The 16,947-nt window shown below is 36.7% G+C and overlaps 3 protein-coding genes across 3 annotated transcripts; 2 read left to right on the forward strand and 1 right to left on the reverse strand.

Annotated features, from left to right (window-relative positions):
* Nucleotides 1–841: 841 nt before the first annotated feature.
* LOC125074550 (myb/SANT-like DNA-binding domain-containing protein 3) lies at nt 842–1,880 on the forward strand. Its single transcript, XM_047685878.1, has 3 exons — nt 842–1,544; nt 1,626–1,792; nt 1,827–1,880. Exons 1-3 carry the CDS (start codon nt 1,268–1,270, stop codon nt 1,878–1,880), a joined length of 498 nt encoding a protein of 165 aa, XP_047541834.1. The 5' UTR covers nt 842–1,267.
* Nucleotides 1,881–2,600: 720 nt separating this feature from the next.
* On the reverse strand, nt 2,601–4,779 carry LOC125074551 (putative nuclease HARBI1). The gene is made up of 3 exons (XM_047685879.1): nt 4,773–4,779; nt 3,637–3,853; nt 2,601–3,504 (listed from the first exon to the last, which is right to left on the reverse strand). The coding sequence occupies exons 1-3, from the start codon at nt 4,777–4,779 to the stop codon at nt 2,601–2,603; spliced, it is 1,128 nt and encodes a 375-aa protein (XP_047541835.1).
* A 91-nt stretch (nt 4,780–4,870) lies between these two features.
* LOC125074843 lies at nt 4,871–16,306 on the forward strand. Its single transcript, XM_047686299.1, has 9 exons — nt 4,871–4,924; nt 6,380–6,439; nt 7,236–7,268; nt 7,824–7,949; nt 9,254–9,464; nt 10,889–10,996; nt 15,159–15,306; nt 15,439–15,628; nt 16,171–16,306. The coding sequence occupies exons 1-9, from the start codon at nt 4,898–4,900 to the stop codon at nt 16,291–16,293; spliced, it is 1,026 nt and encodes a 341-aa protein (XP_047542255.1). The 5' UTR covers nt 4,871–4,897; the 3' UTR covers nt 16,294–16,306.
* The last annotated feature ends 641 nt before the right edge of the window (nt 16,307–16,947 follow it).

The following is a 16,947-nucleotide window of genomic DNA, read 5'->3' on the forward strand; positions in this document are numbered from 1 at the left end:
GCGAAAGAAACTCAGCGGGATATATATTTTTTTTTTTTTTAACCATTTTCCATGTAGGTACAATGATAAGTATATTTTAATTGTTTGAAACAGCCTGGAGGCGATCATTTCATTCCCAAGGTGTGCAGTCAACTAAAAAGTCATTAGTGTTGTAATATCCTTTAGCACACAAACGCTCTTTAACGACTCTTTTGAATTTTATAATTGAATAATTTTGAACGTTTTCTGGGATCCTGTTGTAAAAACGTATACATTGCCCCAAAAAAGAGTTACTAACCCTGTGTAATCGGGTACTTGGAGTAACAAGTTTATTCTTGTTCCTAGTGTTAATAGAATGTACGTCACAATTTCTGGGAAAATCATTTATGTTTTTGCGTACATACATAACATTATCAAAAACAAATTGAGAAGCGACAGTCATTATTTTAATTTCTTTAAATTTACCTCTTAACGAATCTTTAGGGACCAGGTTATAAATTGCACGAATAGCCCTCTTCTGCAGTACAAAAATAGTATTAATGTCAGCTGCATTACCCCAGAGTAGGATGCCATACGACATTATACTATGGAAATAACTGAAGTACACAAGGCGTGCCGTATCCACATCAGTCAAAAGTCTAATTTTTTTTACCGCATAGGCTGCAGAGCTAAGTCTATTCGCCAATTTATTAATATGGGGGCCCCATTGGAGCTTAGAGTCTATTGTCATACCAAGGAACTCTGTTGATTCTAAAACATCTAATGCTTCCCCGTTTAAGCCTACACTCGTTTTGACACATCTTACATTGGGAGTAGTGAATTTAATACATATAGGTCTAATTTCACCAAACTATGTTTGTTAAATCTTAATCAGTAATTTACTAATGAGTTGTTAATAATTAACGGGCTGTTATATCATTAAATGTCCCAGGAACAAAATTTAACAAGCCGTTATTAAACAGAACATTTAACTGAATGGCTTGTAAGTTACTCACTCTTATTTTAAGCAACCAAATTGAAATGCTTATTTGTGACATGTCATTTAGACGAAGTTCGGTAATATTTTATCTAGTCGTATAATACGTCATTTGTTGTGCTGCGCGACCAATTTCAAAAATCGTTAGCTCCGAGTGATTTCAATGAAATGTTAACTACTTTTGATTTAAACCGATTGAAACGTCAAATAATTATAACATGGTAATATTTATTTTTGAGCTGAGGTTATGCAGCATTATTTTGTGCTCTTTGATTGTGTTTGTGGTGTGCTTCTTATTGAATATAAATAACTATGTCAAAGAAAACACGCGGACCGAATTTTTCGTCAAATGAAAAGGAAATCCTTGTTCATTTAGTTACAAAATACAAGGATCTAATTGAAAATAAGAAAACGGACGCAGTAACTACTGCGATCAAAAATGAAGGATGGAAGAAACTAGCGGAAGAATTTAACTGTTTGAGTTCATTCTATGTTCGAAACGTAGAACAATTAAAAACCTGTTGGGATAATATTAAACGCACTACGCGAAAAGACAAAGCTGCGACGAAAAAAAATAATTTATTAACTGGTAGGTTCTGACATTGTTTTTTGTTAATAAAATATGAAGTAGTACTATGCAATGAGTACTAATTACTGGTTTTCTTTCCAGGAGGAGGGAGGTCCGATATTCCACCACCAGGACCTCTACAAGGACAAGTGGAAGTGCTACTTGGACCTACATTAGACGGATTAGAAAATCCCTACGATTCTGATATTCAGTTTATAGATCAGGGACTAACTGGACCAAAAACTTTAATAGAAATGATTAATAAATCAGTAAACTCACATTCTGAAATTTATTACAATATAGAAATCATCGCCTCTCAAAATACATTATTTTTATTTATTTACCAGGACGTTGTAGTGACTGATTCAGAAAAACAGACAATTCTGGATGTCAGTGCTGCTACTTCTTCAAAAACATCTCAGGATTCCACTCAAGAAGATAAAGGTTGTACATTGCAGACAAATGAAATCAAAGATGACAATATCTTAACTGAGGTGCGTAGAAATACTTGTCTTATAGGTTTTTTATTGTCTGACCAATATGTTAAGCGTAAATTGTATATAGGTGTAGATTGTAATAGCGTGGGGGGTCCCACCATCTTGACATTCCTCTGATAGGATGATGATACCATGATGATATGAACTTTTGTTACTTTTTTTTCAGGAGGATGTAGAAAAGAATAACTGGAGCTCCTGGACTCCAAAAGTTTTAAAAACAAAAATGTCAAATACATTGTCAGCAAATAAAGAAAACAATCCATCAACTTGGTTGCATCGACGTAGTTGAAAAATTACAACTTGAAGTTGAAACATTAAGAAAAAACCTTAATTAGTAAAAAAAGTAAAGTTTTTTTTCATTGATACAACTTTGAGTTGTAATTTGCGATTTTTCAGTTTTAAACCTTGTTTTTTTTGTTTTTGAATGCATGTAAGTGAATCTTGCTGGATTAAGAGACAGCTTAGTTTTTCAAATTTTGTATTAAATTAAAGTATTTTAGCTGTACAAAGATTATAAGTAAATAAATAATAAATTCTGTATTTTGTAATTTTATTTATTGTTTTAGTACATAGTTAATAATCAATGTAAATTATGGGATATATGTAAACTCTTAAAATAATTATTTATCAGCATTCTTCGCTCAGGATTTATATCTCTGACCCCTTCAGTATTTCTTTGTTCCCTGATATGGCCTTGACGGAACATTTCTTCCCATGGTACAGTGAGCTCAAGTTCAGGATCATCTGGTGGTATATCTTCTTTTGCCCTTACTGCAATGTTGTGTAGAACTCCAGTGGCAACAATAACAGGGAGACATTTGTTTAAGTGAATCTGCATCCCCAGGGCAAGTACAGGGAATCTACGTTTCCACACCCCAAATAAATGTTCAATAGGATTCCTGCTTCTTATTTGCGCCTCATTGTAAAGAATCTCCTCTGGTGTTTGTGGATTATCCAGAGGCATCATGATATAAGACCGATTCATGTACCCACTATCTGCCAATAATATAGCATCCCCATACCTGCCTCTCTCAAACAAAGCATTTCTGTAGGAAGCGTTCCAAATAGTCTGGTCTTGACTGCTGCCAGGCCATCTTGCAACCAAATCTAGAATTTGTAGGTTTGCATCACAAATTGCTTGCACATTTATAGACATGTAGCCTTTTCGGTTTCTAAAATACTCTGCATTTTCTCCACCAGGGGAACGAATACGTATATGTGTGCAGTCTAGAGCTCCCACAGCCTTTGGAAACCTTGCTATATTATAAAAACTCAACTGAGTTTTTCTTATTTCTTCCTCAGTATTAGGGAATTTGATAAAGTTGCGGCTTAAGGAGGCTATTGCAGCAGTGACCCTGTGTTTTATTCTATGAGATGACGACTTACTTATTCCACAATAATCTCCCACTGTTATTTGTTGAGAACCAGTTGCATAATATCTTAAGGTCAAAAGAATCTGATTAATGGGAGAAATTGATTCATTCCTGAAACAAAATTAGTTGGGTTAGGTTTGTTTTATACTGATGCGAGGTAATTGCTAATACAATTACTTACTGAAAATAATTTTAGGCACCTAAGTAAAATTAATAATAAATGTAATAAATATATTAACTTACCGATCTGATGGATATTCCAATTTATCTTCAATCAACTGCAAAATATCTAGGGTTGTTTCTTTAGATAAACGGAATCTGGTACAGAAATCTAAATCGTCGTATTCCTCGAAATAAGAACGGCGTTCTTTAAAAATTCTTGGGCGTCGCACTATTGTGTCTAAGTAATCTAAATTTTCTAAAACATTATTTTCGAAAGAAAATTGTACGCAGCGTCCATCTTGAGTTTAATTGTCTGTTACGGTCTAACGGACGTCTACAGCGGTGATTAAATTTAACGGCTTGTTATAACAAATAAACACGCGTTAACTCGTGGTGGGACACTCGATAACTTTAACAGTCCGTTAACTGACTTAACAATACGTTAAATATTTAACAGGGTATGGTGAAACTGGACCTTAGTCTTTTTACTATTTAACATTAAATTATTAACAGTAAACCAATTTACTATTTCAGAGAGAGTATTGTTCACATCGTCATATATCGAAAGACGTCTTTTTATTTTAAAAATTAAAGAAGTATCATCAGCAAACAATACTATCTCGAGTTTTCATGAATTTTCATGTGCTTAATTTGTGTTTACAATTCATCTCGTGCTCGGCGGTGAAGGAAAACATCGTGAGGAAACCTGCATGTATCCAATTTCAACGAAATTCTGCCACATGTGTATTCCGCTAACCCGCATTGGAGTAGTGTGTTGGAATACGCTCCAAACCTTTTCCTCAAAGGGAGAGGAGGCCTTTAGCCCAGCAGTGGGAAAATTTACAGGCTGCTAATGAGTATAGTTATATCTCGCATATTAATGCACACTTCATTTTTAAAGTGAATGTGGGATTTTTAAGCCTTTTAATCGCATATATATGCGCGTCCGCCAACCAATGCCATAAAAAAAAAAAAAATATACGCTGCCAGAAATATATACCATTGCGTACATAACACTGATGCACCACAAATCTTGAGAACTGTACTAAGTATTGCTGTGGGACGGTAGAATATTTGGCGAGTTGATGGTATCCAGACTGGCTTGAAAAAAGACGTACCACCAAGTTAAGCGATTTGGTATATTTACATTTGGTGTTTTGTATACCTAAAGCGACATTTGATTACTCACAAGTTCGTTTACATTTATAAAATCTGACGCGCCATTTATGGTTTATGATATTTCGTTTCTTAATTGGTTCGTTATTTTTTTAATTAATTTCCATGTTTTTTTTGTTTTTTATTTTTAACGTTTAACGCGTTTACGGTTGTTGGAGTTGAAAATATGTTGACGTGTTTCAAAACATGTATAGTAAGTTATATAATTATGATTTATTATTATTTTTAATCTTTCACTGTTATTGATTAATTTGTATTGTAGCTATTCCTATTTCTGAAATTCCGAAATTTCACAACTCGTCAAATTCTGTCCGTTTATAATACTTGGATGCATTTTGAGTCAAAGTCAAGTCAAAGTCGAAAATCTTTATTCAATGTAGAAGTGTTTACACTTGCTTATTGATTGTAAGAAATCTACCACCGGTTCGGAATTTAGCACCTCGGACCTGAGAAGAACCGGCGAAAGAAACTCAGCGGTATATTTTTTTTTGTTTTTTTTTTCCATTTTGCTTGTACAATAATAATTATATTATTCTATTCTACCGTCATACAACTCTGCAATGTTGTGTCTATGGACGGTGGTGACCAATCACCATCAGGTTGCCCATATGCTCGTTCGCCAATCTATACCATAAAAAAAATACATGACATTCTTACAAATGTAACCGCGTATTCTGTTGTCATGAACTTATTTAAAATTAATTGCAAACTATAACTTACCTGTACGTAAATATCTAGAAAATGTAATGATTATATTCTTAATTAGAGCTATTAAACACATTAACTGATTATTATTAATTTTGTCTAATTTATTTCAAGGCACACACAAACATTATGAAAGGTTTTAATAGATATACTTGTTATAATTGTTATGTATGTAAAACATTGTGTGTTTATACGATCAATTAATATCTCGATTATTGGATGTTAATTTGACTAAATTTGCGATAGCCAATCAGAAGCGTCCGCCAATCACAGCGAGGACTTGATCATAGTTGAGAACGGCTGGACAACGGGAGGCATTCTGGTCTGAGCGCTCAACGAGGACACAACCATAAATTGTTATAATATATAATTGTTAGCGAAAGTAATTACTTTGTTTAAATTGACCGACCTAAGACTCCCTTTAATTATAAGTCCTGAGGAGATTGTATTGTACTCTGATCGATTTTGAATTGAGATGACTACCTATTTTATCTGCTACATTGTTTGGATGACGGTGAATGTTACACGGACCTTTAAATATCGGCTTCGTTTTTCTCACGGTTTTGGCCACCTGCTTATCGTCCGTTTCACCAACCTTAAATGTTAACCATTCTGCTGTCTGGTTACGTTTCACAATTATCTGTTCTTTGTTCTTAGACACGTCATGCACAAAGAAGATCCTTTCACCAAATCAACTCATGTTTTAAAACTAATATACAAATAATATATTTTTTATTTGGACCTAAAATAAATTAACTAGAACCCCTCTTCCATTTGTTTTAAACGATTGCGGCAGAATTGTAACGAATATCCATTTTGGCTAAGGTTTATTTAGTATCGGTAGTTCGACTGGTAAATGGACCACCTGATGATAAGTGAACACACCCATAGACAGTACTGTAATGGCATAATTATAATTTACTGATTACTAATATCGTTACAGATCTTCGCGACGTTTCATTATTCTTCAGCTAACAGTGATGGACTATCATCGTTTCAACTGGTAAGCTCTAAGTTTTAAGAAACAGACGAAACGGTTAATTCGTTGAATATTATTTGACCGAGAGAGATTCGAGAAATTTCGACCAGTGGACGAACACTAACGCATGTGATTCTGATCGCATTTAATAAAACAATTAGCTTTACTCTTTTGCGGTATTTGTTTTTGAGCCAGTGGTTGATTTCCGATACATTATATAATTTTTTTTTTACATTAGCAGCCTGTAAATTTCTCACTGCTGGGCTAAGGCCTCCTCTCCCTTTGCGGAGAAAGTTTGGAGCATATTCCACCACGTTGCTCCATTGCGGGTTGGTTGAATGTGGTGGCAGAATTTCGTTGAAATTAGACACATGTAGGTTTCCTCACAATGTTTTCCTTCACCGCCGAGCACGAGATGAATTATAAACACAAATTAAGTACATTAAAATTCAGTGGTGCTCGCTTGATTTCAACCCGAACTCATCGCTTAAGATGCACGCGTTCTAACCACTGGGCCAACCATTTCCGATAATCATTAAGAAAGCGTATTGTATTTTTATAATCTTTTAATTATTTCATTGGATAATTATTATTATGATTTAAATTTATTTATAAAATATGGCAAAAAATTTAAACTGTTAACATGTAAGTAATGTATATAATATATACAACATTTTAGTGCTATGTAATAATCCTGACCATGTGTACCATAAAAAAAAAACAAGAAAAAACTAATAATTTAGTAACAAAAAAAAAATTGTAATTGTCTAAGAGCTCTAATTTGTTACAAATCCAAGTCTTTCATTAATTTCTCTTTCAGCTTGCACGGTTGTCATTCCCGACAGTGGAAACGGTGAGTCAGAAATTCATCTTCGACGTTAACAGACGGACGAACATAATAAGTCGTATATCCTAAAAAAATCATTTAAAACATTGCTGATCCGATATAACATATAGATTACGAGGTTCGCAAACCTGTCTGCTGTACAACGATTATTGTTTACGAGTTCCATTCGATAGTACTCGATTTGTTTACGAAATCAAAAATCATGACACCAGAAATCGTAAAGATCCTGCGAGATCGACGATTTGCTTGTATAATTTGTTTCAATATAAATTAAATATATTCTATTTATAAAGGTATTGTATTAACTGGCATATAGAGCCTGTGATTACACTGGCTCTATATGCCAGTGTAATCACAGGCACAAGGGACATAACATCTTAGTTCCCGAGGTTGGTGGCGCATAGGTGATGTAAGGAATGGTTATTATTTCTTACAGCGCCTTTGTCTATGGGCAGTGGTGACCACTTACCATCAGGTGGCCGATATGCTCGTCTGCCAACCAATGCCATAGAAAAAATAAATACAGTATATAATTTTAGTTCTAATTGTGATTATTTCTAGAAACCTTACAATATGCCCAGCAGTAAGGAAATAGATCCGAAGCACAGTTATGCTGACGAGAAGTTTGAGAAGTTAATGGATTATACAAGATACATGAACGGCAGAATTAAGGAACCGCATAATCCTGTGAGTGCTTTTTTCATTTCTATATAACACTAGCTGTGCCGGCGACTTCGTGCGTGTTTGAATTTAATAGAAAAGCGTGACTTTATTATTTTACATATAATTCTAAAATAAAAGTAACCTAAGCTACTCCTTATAACATCAGCTATCTGCCAGTGAAAGTCCCGTCGAAATCGGTTCAGCCGTTCCAGAGATTAGCCGGAACAAACAGACAGACAGACACACAAAAATTATGTACCGTGTATACATACATATGCATTTAGTAAAACGCGGTTATTTTAATATTACAAACAGACACTCCAAATTTATTATGTGTATAGATAGGACAGGAAAATAGGTCACTTTATGGTAAGTTAAATATTTTTTTTATTAGATCACAAGCTCCGGATCTAGTATATAATATAGACCCTATATAGTTACAAACAAAACAAATATGAATTAAAAATAGTTACTGTATAAATCTTGACCGCGTGGAATAGTGACAAGAATGCTAGCAGCATTTCCCCGTTGAATCGCAAATCCGATCCTCTGGACAAAACGAACCAGCCCTCCAGTCACCAGTGGAGGCTATTGCCTTATTAGGCAATAGCCTCCACTGGTAACACCTCGCCTTATTAGGCGAGGTGTTATACTTTTAATGAAGCTTTTTGCACCATTATTCCGAGGGCCAAGTATTTCAACAACGAATGGGACAAAAATATAATTATAACATAAATATAGATATTATTTACAATAAATAACAGCATCCTTACTGACTCATATCTTGTAGTAGATGGCAAATATTCTGTGTAATCCTTTTAATTTTAGTGACCCCTTCTACACGTTGAGACTATATCTGTCCATTTTATTATTTTGATGTGAAAAATCCATTTGGAAGTAATAGTTCTCTGTATTTCTTTGGCAACAAATAGAATTAAAGCTCATCAGAATAAATTTAAGTCTTTGTCTAAATTTAATTTGTTGTTAGTCTGATGAGCGTCTAATTCTTCATCTATAGCCTCCTCGCCATCGATTACTTCGTCATAAGTCACAAGAACATTTAGTTGCAATATATTTGCTTCAAATTATCAATCAGAAGAATATTCAAATTTCTTTGTGGTCGTAAAGTTATATTTCGTTAAGTAAAGGCTAATACTACTCAATACTCCTTGAAGACTTTGCTTGTGTATGCTCTTTCGTTATTTTAAAGTGCATCATCAGTATCCTCTATATTTGGTGCAGAGTGGAGAAATAAGCTCCAAAAATATCTCTTGTCGTTGTGGTGTCTATGCCTTACTTATTTCTACAAATGGATTTAAAATTTTCAGACTGAACGTAGTGAAATTCTAAAATCGTCCGAGAAGAAATTATTTGCATTTATAGACACACACATAAAAGATTTGAAGCGGCTGTTGTTCGAAACCGACATGGCGCTCATGTCCATGGTGCTGCTGAAGATGAATAAAAAGATGGACACGTCGGAAGCAAAGATAAAGTCTACTCAGGCAAAAATACCATTTGGGTTGTACACTAGTCCAGGTAAACACCATTTTTTTTTAGCTTATATTTGATTGTAGGGCTTTGTGCACTTTGGACTTACCGTCCAATTCGCGTGCACCAACATCTAACTCCGCGAAAAAAAAAAAAATCAATAGGTTTTTTGAGTGGTTTTTGCCTAATAGTGCAATGTTCTCCACTGTCTAAACAACCCAGGAAAGTGTTGACAGAAAAAAAACCCCAAGGGAGAAGGCCCTAAACTTCCAAAAGGAATATCCCTTGAAAACCAAGCGTCCGGTTCGAGCTGCTTACAACTTGGGAGAGAACAATCAAATTCCACTGTTTACTCATACATATAGTGGACAGCCGACCGATGTGGCGTCGAAGCAAATTCGCGTCGAAGCTGAGAACGTCATTAGGATTTGGCAGCCCGCCAGCGGACACTATAAGCCGCAGCTGAAGACTGCCCCGAGACTTCGCTCAATGAAAACTGGCTCCTCATCAGACCGGTGAGATACAATCGAAGGATTTCCTAATTTAAGAGTCGTAGAGCACCCGAGATTAGACTTATGCCGCTCAGGAGCAAAAGGGCTTTCGCGCCTCCTTACCCGGTGGACGGAGGAAATAGAACATCTTAAGAATGAACTCTTTAGAAAAAAAAGTAGGATTAAAAATGCTGTACCCCACCGGAGAGGCCAAGAAGATTTACATAAAGCGATCCTTGTATGCACAAGCCCAAAGTTGGAGTTCTGCACTAGACAGGACAAGGAGAGTACGTGGAACGGAATCTACCGTGTCCTCTGGAAAACATCTGGTAGAAAAGAAGACCAACTTCTAAGACGACCTGACGGCAAGACGCTAAATCCAAAGCAGTCTGCCAATCTCTTGGCAAAGACATTCTACCCTAGACACTAGACACAGACACAGTGGAAACTGACACCACGCATCACACTCAACTACGCCGTCTGGTAGAAGACATTCCAAGGAGTTGGGAGATCTCGGAGAGGATGACCCACTGTTTACCGGAGCTGAATTAGGTACATGTTGGGCTAAAAGAGTAAAAACCCCAAGAAAGCTCCGGGGTCGGATGGGTTTACATCAGACATCTGAGCCACGGCGATCCGATGTGCCCAGAAAGTATTCCTAAAGATAGCGAATAAGTGCTTAGCCATCTCTTACTTCCCGAAACAGTGGAAACAATAAATAATAAATTAAAAAACTAGGTAATAAGACAACGGATAAGCACTCTAAATATATTATTAATAAGAGAACTTTATTTTTTTTTACACTTAAAACCAAAATAACAGTTATCAACGATTTCACAATAATAGATATTGAACTTAATTTGGCATGCTCCGCACAAAGTCTCTGAATAGTAATCCTCCTTATAAACCCTCTTCTGTTTTTTATTTTTTTGTCATTCTTCCAACAATAGTGTTATAATTTTATTGGTTTCCTTTTAACAGAATTCAAATGTCTTGGCACGTCTTACTACATCGCTTCCCCGCACAACCAAGAAGACGTCCAGATGATACTCTCCAGCGAGAGAAAACCGCACTGTTATACCTTCAGAGGTAAGTCGGCTTGGAAGAAATAGTCCTTGAAAAATAAACTTTACTCCTCCAATGAAGTCTAAAACTAGTCCTAGGAGTGGGGACGACAATAGCCCATGGGGTTTTTTTTATTTTTTTAAATAATTTTTTCAACTACAGGCTCATGGCCCGTATCTTTGGTTGTTTTTATTTATTTTTTAACATAGATTGAATTATTGTATTACATCTTTTGTTCCGCAAAAATCACTTTTTGACGACCTCCGTGGTCGAGTAGTGTGTACACCGGTTTTCATGGATACGCCACTCTGAGGTCCCGGGTTCGATTCCCGGCCGAGTCGATGTAGAAAAAAGTTCATTAGTTTTCTATGTTGTCTTGGGTCTGGGTGTCTGTGGTACCGTCGTTACTTCTGATTTCCATAACACAAGTGCTTTAGCTACTTACATTGGGATCAGAGTAATGTATGTGATGTTGTCCAATATTTATTATTTATTATTATTATTATTTCTACGGAACGGTACAGTCCCTTGTACTTAGTTCTAATTGTTATTACTAGATTTACATACTAATAATAGATTTACTTACATTTTTTTTTTTTATAACTATTTCTTCTACTACTATATTTTCTTGTACTTACATATATATATATATTCAAGTATCATTAATATTCCTATATATATATTTACTATACTATATTATATTTTATTATATTATATTACTACTTATATACTAAATTTCACACATCATTACCTGTGCCTTGTCTTATAGATATGGTTTGCGTTGGTGTATGTGTATATGTTACAGTCATAGTGATTAAATAGCTATTATACATAATGACTGGTCATTATATATAATGGCCAAATTCACTAGACAAAGTAATAAATTAATCACTTTGTCTGGACATTATTCATAATAACGTGTCAAAGTTAGTCAAAGTAATAAATACGGTCTAGCCGACTTGTTACCCCTCCCTCTCTTCATCCCGCTACCGCGTGGCGTGATCAGCGTCATTTCGTGGCTGACGCAATAGTGTTTGTTGTCGTCTTGTAATGAGAGGTCGCGCTGTGAGTGCCGGAATTTCCGCGAGTATTTACATTCGTCTCCGTGTCTGATGATGGCAGATGAAATGAAAAAAACGTTTCTATGAAATTATCACTGTTCTTATTGCAAGTAAAGGAAAAATTAATCAGTCGTTTGATCAATATTTGTCTTTAATTTTAAAAGTAAAAGAAAGTAAGAACAAGATTACTAAGAAAACACCTGAAGATTATCAACGCTTAGCAAGATACGATGTCGTCAAAATTGGAGTTTCAGAAAAACTAATAATTCCGGTAAAAAATGAAGGTGATCCCATTGTGTACTATGCCCATCTGGACGAAACTTTTCAAATAATCCACGACTGTCATATTAGTATTGGACACGGCGGCAGAGTCAGAATGATGAAAGAGTTAAAATTAAGATATAAAAATGTAACTGCTGAACTAGTCATAGTATATTTGAATCTGTGTGAACCTTGTCAGAAAAAGAAAAATTTGCCAAGAAAAGGTCTTGTCGTAAAACCGATTATCAGCAACGAACTTAATTCAAGGTGCCAAGTGGATGTCATAGATATGCAATCGCGGGGTGATGGTGATTATAAATTCATCATGGTGTATCAAGATCATCTAACAAAATTCGTGCAGCTGCGTTCCCTAAAAAGTAAGCGAGCAGAAGAGGTAGCGTATCATTTATTAGATATTTTTACTACATTCGGAGCGCCTCGTATTTTGCAAAGCGATAATGGTAGGGAATTTGCTAACAATGTGGTCTGTGCAATGTGGCCGGAATTAAAAATCCTTCATGGTAAACCCCGACACTCTCAATCACAGGGATCTGTTGAAAGGGCTAACCAAGACGTAGAGAAGATGCTTTGTACCTGGCTGGAATCTAACAAGACGACGAAATGGTCTGAAGGATTACGCTTTATTCAATTTATGAAGAACAGAGCATATCACGCAGGGATAAATCGTAGCACTTACGAAGCAATGTTTGGCTGCAAAGCTAAAGTCGGATTAAATAGTCTTCCTAAAGATGCTTTGGTTGACCTGTCAACAGAAGAAGAGCTAGAAAATATATTGAATGAAAACGAAATCCAGTTGAATGAAGAGACGGAAACCCAATCCAATATTACCGAAGCTGTGATTAATGAAGATGATGGAATAAAAAATACTATAACTTTAAACGCTGATTCGCAAAATGAAAATTTAGATAACCTGGCAGGAAAACTTGATACTGAGACCGAAAACCAAGGAAATACTACAGATCCATCTAATATAACGCAAAGTGATCAAGAAATAGTAATTGCTCTCGATAAAAAGAAACAAGATATAGGAAACATCAGAAAATTAGTTGGACAATCTCTGAAAAAACAAGCAGATAAAATGTTAGCTCAATCTTCGCTTAAATATCCTGCTGCTAATACAGGCGATAATGTAGTGGTAAAAATTCCTGATGTAGACCGCGCCAAAGCCGATGACAGAAACATTATGGCTGTTATAATTTCTCAGGAGACAGAAGGAATGTACAAGTTAGGCACTAAGCATGGGATTCTAAATCAACTTTACGCAAGGAATCAGTTCACTGTCTGCAAAGAAACGTTTTTTACAATAGATACCGTTCCTCAACATGAAGTTGCCATCAGGGAAGCACTGTTTCGCACGTGAGCCCCTGTGCCTCGTGGATAGTCAGAGTTCGTGATCCCGATTCTGTCCCGTACCCTTGGCCGATCAGGAGTTCCTTTTCGGCCTGGGTGTGGGTACAGGTTGTTCTCTGTATTCGGGATGACTATTCCACTATATGGCTTACGGTTTAGGGAGCGCACTAGGAGGTTGGCGGAGTATATGCCTTCGTATACCTCACTCAGTGCGTATGCGACGTCCTGTGGGTTCCTGTACGTACACGACAGCTCTCTGCTGATGGCTGCTACGGCTATTGGGTTGTTGTATTGGATCGAGAACAAGTTGAGCCTGCCTGTGTTGTAGGGAAGCTGGTTGGTGTCTCCGATTAGGGTTAATTCTTCAGCTCCTGCGATTTCCACGGCCATCACTATTGCTCCCAGAAGGTTCATCAGAGCTTCGTCCACTATGAGGCGTTTATGGGTTACTCCGTCTGTAACGCCGTTTACTAATAGTGAGGCCATGGTTCTAACTTTTGTTTTGGCTAAAGTCATGTCGTTGCCAAAGCGCAGGGCTATTTTTCCCTCTTATATCCTTGACTGCTTCCGTAGTGGAGGTCACGATGAGGTCTGTGTCGATGTTGGCATGGTTGACTATCCATGAGGTTTTACCACATCAGTAGTCATGTTTCTGCGATTTAACTTTCACTAATTATCTATTTTAAACAAAATAACTGATTATGTCAGGATAAGCCCATAACCTATTGTAATAAAACACGTGAAGATCGCTAACAGAACTACTTTATTTTTAAATCAAAGAAATTGCACTTGACACTGTACCACAGATGATATAAAAAAAAGTTAATAATATACATTAGGGGTATAGTTCTTACATAATACAAGAGATGGCGTTACTTGTAATCAAATACAAACATTTTATTATTTTGATACACCATTCCAACACGGCCCTCATTGACTTGAGCTCCTTCTTGATTTCTGCATATGTAGGCTCCTCCCGTCTCGTTGTGTGGTCCTCGGGAGTGAGGGATTGTGTGAGCTGTGGTGTTACGGATCCCATTGTTTAGGCTAAGCCCATGGGGTTAGGTTAGGTTAGGTTAGAACGACTTCACATCGCTACGAGGCTACCCTTTTCTTCTTAAAGTTGATTATGCATTACATTAGATTTTTTACATTAGCAGCCTGTTAATTTCCCCCGGCTGGGATAAGGCCACCTCTCTTTGAGGAGAAGGTTTGGAGCATATTCCACCACGGTACTCCAATTCGGGTTGGTTGAATGTGGTGGCAGAATTTCGTTGAAATTAGACACATGCAGGTTTCCTCACGATGTTTTCCTTCACTTCGCCGAGCACGAGATGAATAATAAACACAAATTATTAGCAGCCTCGGTAACTCGGATGACTGAGGCTGTGCTCTAGGGTGGTCCTTTATGAGGTACCCACCGCTCGGCCTTTGAATTTGCCGGTGGAGTCGTCACCTTCGTCTGCAGTAGACTCAAATATAACACGTTACAGGTGCGTTCGCGTTCTCCGGCTTCTACCATCGTCACTCCGAGACCACGTACGTCGGTCCGCACGCTGAACAGTTCCAAGCGAAAGATCCCAGTCAGGGTCTCTATTGCCATTCCGATGATAACTGGAGCGACGCGCAGTGTATCTATAAGTATGGAAATCTTTATCCTACTGTTTTTTTTTAATTTCGACTAATATTCGATAGAGGATATCTTAGCCCAGTAGTGGGATTTACAAGCTCCTACTTTGATCTTTTAAAGTGTATCTGTATTGTTAATTACAGAATAAATCCTCGTGAAGAATTCCCCGAATCCGTGGAATACGAGCCGAAGGTCTCGTACTACTGTGGACCCTACCGCTACTTCATCCCCGCCACTACGGACATCAGATGCATCTTCTCCATATTTTCCATGAACTTCATCCTGCGCTTCGGTTACGATGGCGTCACCTACAAGAGCTCGGATTTGACATTCGTTAGTTCATTCAACAGTTTATATTTATCGTGAGATTTCGTTTAAAGTGCCGTTTAGAAGATGTCCGTCGGTAACTTTTTAAAACAATTATTGTTACTCGGGTAAAGACAATTTTACAGTTAACTAACTATAAACAAATAAGTATGTCTTAAAAAGTAGTTTTTTTAACATTGCATAGTTATTTAAATTTAAGCTAAACAGGACAAAATGTGATCCCTTTTTTTAATGGGCCTGTCTACATCTCCATGCCTTGTAAAATTCTGGTACATTGGTCATTAAACGAACGTCAGTCTTGTTTAAGATTACCGCACAAAACGTATTCTGCATCTGCTGTTGTTAAAAAGACGGAGAGAGAGGTTGAAGAAAAAAAATTGTGAAAAGTCTTTACACGCCACGTCCCTCGGCGTCCCTGTTCCCTGTCAGAACTATTCAATGTTCAAACGGTGACGTCATGTCCTCCTGCCATCGGAATGCACAATTCAAGGCCAAGCGTATTTCTACAACTGATTCTATTTCATTTGAAAAAAACAATATATTTTCAGATGTACCAAAATGGGCAAGTGTTCTACACGGATGAACCGTGGGCCGGCATGTCCTGCTGGAACTGGGCTTGCAAATGGCGCCACAATCAGAACCAACGATCGAATGAATTTTTCGTTAATTAAATATTAAATTGAAGGCAAATGTTTATTTATTGTCTTAATATTATTTGAGTCCAATTGTTTTTTTTTCTTAAATCAGAAAGCCTAAAGTATGAGACAATTACCAAATTTTATTAGTAAATAAATTTGACCAGTAATGGGCATAAGAAAATGTACTTAACTTGGTGGTAGGGCTTTGTGCAAGCCCGTCTGGGTAGATACCACCCACTCATCAGATATTCTACCGCCAAATAACAGTACTCTGTATTGTTGTGTTCCGGCTAGAAGGGTGAGTGAGCCAGTGCAATCACAGGCACAAGGGACATAACATCATAGTTCCCGAGGTTGGTGGCGCATTGACGACGTAAGGAATGGTTAATATTTCTTACAGCGCCTTTGTCTATGGGCGGTGGTGACCACTTACCATCAGGTGGACCATATGCTCGTCCGCCAACCAATGCCATAGAAAAAATGTATATATAAATTGGCTAATTTAAGAATATCTTAAATATATAATAATAATAAAGCCTTTATTGCTGTTCTAGTTTATACAAATAAATTACATTTTTCACTTTTGACTCAAACTTTGATGTAAAATATCGGTTTACGGTCGTCGGTCTCCTATAGCTTGTCTTCCGACAAAGGCTCTCAAGATTTCCATTCATACCTATCCTTTGC

Source organism: Vanessa atalanta, chromosome 28, assembly GCF_905147765.1.
Source record: "Vanessa atalanta chromosome 28, ilVanAtal1.2, whole genome shotgun sequence".
Taxonomy (NCBI): Eukaryota; Metazoa; Arthropoda; class Insecta; order Lepidoptera; family Nymphalidae; genus Vanessa; species Vanessa atalanta.

Coding starts and splice junctions, on each gene's coding strand:
- LOC125074551 (XM_047685879.1), bottom strand. Junction 3,505..3,636: donor TTGGAATATCCATCAGATCG/GTAAGTTAATAT, acceptor ATTTTGTTTCAG/GAATGAATCAATTTCTCCCA.
- LOC125074843 (XM_047686299.1), top strand. CDS start 4,898: ATGTTGACGTGTTTCAAAACATGTATA. Junction 4,925..6,379: donor CGTGTTTCAAAACATGTATA/GTAAGTTATATA, acceptor ATATCGTTACAG/ATCTTCGCGACGTTTCATTA. Junction 10,997..15,158: donor GCACTGTTATACCTTCAGAG/GTAAGTCGGCTT, acceptor AACACGTTACAG/GTGCGTTCGCGTTCTCCGGC.
- LOC125074550 (XM_047685878.1), top strand. CDS start 1,268: ATGTCAAAGAAAACACGCGGACCGAATTTTTCGTCAAATGAAAAGGAA. Junction 1,545..1,625: donor AAAAAATAATTTATTAACTG/GTAGGTTCTGAC, acceptor TTTTCTTTCCAG/GAGGAGGGAGGTCCGATATT. Junction 1,793..1,826: donor TAGAAATGATTAATAAATCA/GTAAACTCACAT, acceptor ATTACAATATAG/AAATCATCGCCTCTCAAAAT.